Source organism: Sinocyclocheilus grahami, unplaced genomic scaffold (assembly GCF_001515645.1).
Source record: "Sinocyclocheilus grahami isolate Dianchi unplaced genomic scaffold, SAMN03320097.WGS_v1.1 scaffold337.1, whole genome shotgun sequence".
Taxonomy (NCBI): domain Eukaryota; kingdom Metazoa; phylum Chordata; class Actinopteri; order Cypriniformes; family Cyprinidae; genus Sinocyclocheilus; species Sinocyclocheilus grahami.
The window spans coordinates 110,741-113,037 of record NW_015505516.1 but is presented as its reverse complement, the minus strand read 5'-3'; the positions used below and the strand labels follow the sequence as shown (position 1 = coordinate 113,037).

At 35.7% G+C, this 2,297-nt stretch overlaps 1 protein-coding gene across 2 annotated transcripts in view; it reads left to right on the top strand.

Annotated features, from left to right (window-relative positions):
- Positions 1–251: 251 nt before the first annotated feature.
- The window catches only part of LOC107602894 (partitioning defective 3 homolog B-like), a 103,042-nt gene continuing 100,996 nt past the window's right edge, over positions 252–2,297 (top strand). Inside the window, exons 1-2 of one of the 2 annotated variants that reach the window (XM_016295507.1) lie at positions 252–434; positions 967–1,245. In XM_016295507.1, coding sequence (XP_016150993.1) covers positions 1,129–1,245 — 117 coding nt within the window. In that variant the 5' untranslated portion in view covers positions 252–434; positions 967–1,128. Of the gene's footprint in view, positions 540–966; positions 1,246–2,297 lie in introns of both variants that reach the window. The other variant, XM_016295506.1, reaches the window with a different exon arrangement.

The window sequence follows — 2,297 nt, the reverse complement described above, 5'->3', positions numbered from 1 at the left end:
TTGTTTTAAAAATCTCTGTTTGATTTTTACTTTAGTAGGCTATTTAACATAATTAGGATATGTCTCGTCGTTATCCTTGGAAACGGCACAGTAGCTATTATAGAAGACATCAATTATACAGGCGAATATTGAGTTTAAATATAAATATAAAATGGGTCCATATCAGGGTACTATAGCAGTAGTTAACATATATAGCTTGATGAGTGTGTCGTGTGTCCTGCAGTGGTCCATGTGCAGATGTGTTCTGGCCCTTTAATAAAGTTGTGTGGCCCAGCTCAGTATGTTGGGATAACACACTGCTGGAGGCTGCTCGGGAACTTCAGGAATGGCGCAAGACATGCAACTCCATCCAGGCAAAATACTGATGCAAACACCATCCACACACGCCCAGTGCCTTTAGTAAATGCTCGTTTGTCCCGTGGATCATCGCCAAAGTGGGTAGTTGTATAAAGACAGCATGATTTGTGAGGGTATTCAACAACTCGTCGCCAAAGTTTTTTGCCGCTAACCTGCTCGCCTCTCCATATTTTATTTGCCAAGTAAGTGCAAAACATATTTAATGTAAACTCGACGAACACGCAATCGTATTTATACGTGTTTAACGTTTGATTTCGGTGCATTTTCTAGTTTTAAGAGTTTGCAGAGGGTTTAAAAAGTGAAAGTGTTTTCATCAGAGCTAACCAGTTAGCCATCTGAGTTCAGCAGCAGTAAACGGCACACTAACCATCTTCATCTTTAACTATAATAACAATAAGTCAGCAGTCAGATATACGTGCACAAAATGTATTTATATCTTTATTAGTGCACCACTCTAAGTTTCCCACCAGCTGTTGCTATGCAACGTACAGTGTAGCCAATCATCAACATGCTGTTTTATTAAACAGTTTAGTAAACACTGCTTTCTAGTTAGTAAACGTCTGACTTTTCTATTTGTTTTACTTACTGTGTTTGTTTTTCTTTCTATAGTATCATGTCATCTTTGATGCTATAAAGTTTGATGCAGAAAACCAGTTTGCAGCCTGGCTGGAGATAACGTTACACACACACACACACACACACACCTGCTACTGCTGCTGGAGTTTGTTTAGGGACACATCTGGATTAATCTTCCCCTTTCTGGATTGAAAAATGAAAGTGACAGTGACTTTTGGAAGGACCGGTGTTGTTGTCCCATGCAAAGAAGGATGGACAGTCCGGGATCTCATCCAGCAAGCCACCCAGAGATACAGAAAACTACTAGAGCAGGCGAGTATACTACTCATAATTTTTATTTTTGTTGAAATAAACCCTCATTATTTGCTTTATACCACTGAACACAAAAGGAGATGTTTAACCAAATGTTTATGCAGCTCTTCAAGTTTGAATATGTGCATGCTTTAATGGGATTTGAGAATCAAAGGATATTAAATGAATTATTAATTAAAAATGCTTTGCCATCATTTTGTCAGATAAAAATAAAATAGACTACCAAATTTGGGGTCAGTAAGATGTTTTTTTTATGTTTTGGAATAAAATCTCTTAAAGGGGTCATATGATGCTTTTTTTAAAGATCATTATTTTGTGTATTTGGTGTAACAGAATATGTTGACATGCTTTAATGTTCAAAAAACACATTATTGTTCAAATACTGTACATTATTGTAGGTCCTCTATGCCCCGCCTCTCTCAAACGCTTAGTTTTCTACAAAGTCCCTCCTTCCGACAAGCGCAGTCTGCTCTGATTGGCCAGCTGACCCGGTGCATTGTGATTGGCCGAACACCGCAAGCACTCTTACCAAATGTAACGCCCCTTACCATAATTGCGTCATCTTTCAAAATAAATGTAAAGACAGAGCCCGAAAGGGGAACAGAGTCGCGTGACAGACACAGTGATGAATATGTGTTTGCAGTACACAAGCCACGGTTAAGACCTCACTAAGGCTGTATTTTTTTTTCTTTGATACAGTAAAAACCGTAAAACTGTTTTCTATTTGAATATATTTTCAAATTTTATTTATTCCTTTACAGTAATTTATCCTTGTGACGGAAACAATTTTCCATTTTTCCAGTTTTCAGTGTCACATGATCCTTCAGAAATCATTCAAATTTTTTTATTTGGTGATCAAGAAACATTTCTTATTATTAGTAATGTTGAAAACTGCTGCTTAATATTTTTTTTTGGAAACTGTGATACAATTTCTTCTGAAAAAAAGGTGAAGAAAATATATTTATAAAAAAAATCATTATTTGGAATAGAAATATATATATATATATATATATATATATATATATATATATATATATATATATATATATGTG